This window comes from Carlito syrichta, unplaced genomic scaffold, assembly GCF_000164805.1.
Source record: "Carlito syrichta isolate Samal-C Ts95f unplaced genomic scaffold, Tarsius_syrichta-2.0.1 Scaffold130550, whole genome shotgun sequence".
Taxonomy (NCBI): Eukaryota; Metazoa; Chordata; class Mammalia; order Primates; family Tarsiidae; genus Carlito; species Carlito syrichta.
The window spans coordinates 19445-21329 of record NW_007074646.1 but is presented as its reverse complement, the minus strand read 5'-3'; the positions used below and the strand labels follow the sequence as shown (position 1 = coordinate 21329).

Genomic DNA, 1885 nt, shown 5'->3' with positions numbered 1-1885 from the left:
GCGTTCTCACCGGGGCGGTAGCCCGGCTGTTGTGATTCGTCACTGGCAGGACGTTAACTGAAAAGCTGGCCCGCGTCCTCACCCCCGTGAGGTCGTTTCAGCTAGCCTCGACGTACACATTCCCAGAGGGAGCTGGGCGGAAGCTGCCGCGCCACCTGTTCCTTCCCGTCCCTTTCTCCCTCTCTCGTGTGACCGTCTGTCCCTCCGCTGGCTGACTGCATGCCCCCGCAGTGTCCCTCCTCCCCCGTGTTTGCGCTTCGCTTTGTCTTCACCTGTAGCCTGTGAGATGCATTTTCAAACCTATCTGAGAAGCAGCCTTGATGCTGAGATGGCGGCTGCGGAATAGGTTTGACAGATGTAAGTCTGTGATTTCTTTGGCCTTGGTTTCTGTGCCTGTGAGAGTTTTACACACATTCATTCCGAGGAAGACATCGCCATCAGTGTGTTTATTTTCCCGATGCCAGCGTGTCCCATGTTTCACTGAACGGCGTGGTTGTCCAATGTGCGTGCCGCCATGCGTCCACGCTCGACACGGCGCCAGAGTGTCGCTCGCAGGGCCGCATGTCTAGCTGGCTGGTTGCAGAAGTCAGCCTGTAGAGTGAGTCAGGCAGGGAGACAGGCTGAGTTCCGTGCAGCTCAAGTGACAACCACATTGTCATCTTCGTTGTGAACACTTTTAGGTTCTATATTGGCTGTGATCTGTGTACTAACTGGTATCACGGAGAATGTGTTGGCATCACAGAGAAGGAGGCTAAGAAAATGGATGTGTACATCTGTAATGATTGTAAGCGGGCACAAGAGGGCAGCAGTGAGGAACTGTACTGTATCTGCAGAACACCTTATGATGAGTCACAGTGAGTTCCCAAGAGCACCCGCCACCCGCCGGGGAAGCCGCGCCCTGACGCTTGCGCGTTTCAAGCGGAAAGCAAGACTTCCCTCCACGCGTCACACACGCGCATCACGAGCTCCTCCCCACTTTTTTATCTTGCTCCCTCTTTACCTCCCCTTCGAAATGTATGTTGCTTCGTAGCGAATGTTTGGGACGGATTGGATTCCTCCATGTGTAACGTAGACATTGATGAGACCAGACAGCCTGCTGTGCCTGGACGCCAGCAGTGTCTGGAATGGAGCTTGACTGTGGGTCAGAAAGGCCCTAATTTGGGTGCAAGCCCTGAGACTGCTATTAGCTGAGCCGACCTGAACTCCCATTCGATGCAGTACTGCCCGAGAGACGTTTGGCTTCGTTACATGTATCTTCAAATTGGTCCTCCAGTATGACACAGTGTTCTTTAAAAACCTTTAACTACTTGTTCTTAATGTCAGGAATACTAAATTAACACATGGGAATGTCAATCTCAAGAGTATTCAAACAACCACAGTACTAAAACTATTTGAAATCCCAGGGTTTAGCAAATTTTCGTGTGCATGCTGTATTATTCTTAAAAGTAAATTATAAGTAATGCCATCCCATCTGTTTTGGACTCACATTTCCGCTTCGGATCTTGCAGATTTTATATTGGCTGTGATCGGTGTCAAAACTGGTACCACGGGCGCTGTGTTGGCATCTTGCAGAGTGAGGCAGAGCTCATTGATGAGTATGTCTGTCCACAGTGCCAGTCGACGGAGGATGCCATGACAGTGCTCACACCACTGACGGAGAAGGATTACGAAGGCTTGAAGAGGGTGCTGCGATCCCTGCAGGTGAGAAGCTCCTCCGTGCAGTCCTGGGAAGTGCGTCCTGCTTGTGTGACTTGGAGACAGTGCTGGGCTTCCTCCCAGCTAGTGCAGGGAGATGCTTGACAGACGTGAGGCTCACTGTGTCCCCACATCACCCAACACTCTTCTTTAAAATGACTTGCTTTTTTCCTTTTCTTTTTCTTTTTGA

The 1885-nt window shown here is 51.2% G+C and overlaps 1 protein-coding gene across 1 annotated transcript in view; it reads left to right on the top strand.

The window, feature by feature from the left end:
• The window catches only part of BPTF (bromodomain PHD finger transcription factor), a 115614-nt gene that overhangs the window by 100469 nt on the left and 13260 nt on the right, over positions 1-1885 (top strand). The window contains exon 28 of the mRNA XM_021708068.1: positions 1509-1701. Within this exon, the coding sequence (XP_021563743.1) occupies positions 1509-1701 (193 nt within the window). The remainder of the gene's footprint in view (positions 1-1508; positions 1702-1885) is intronic.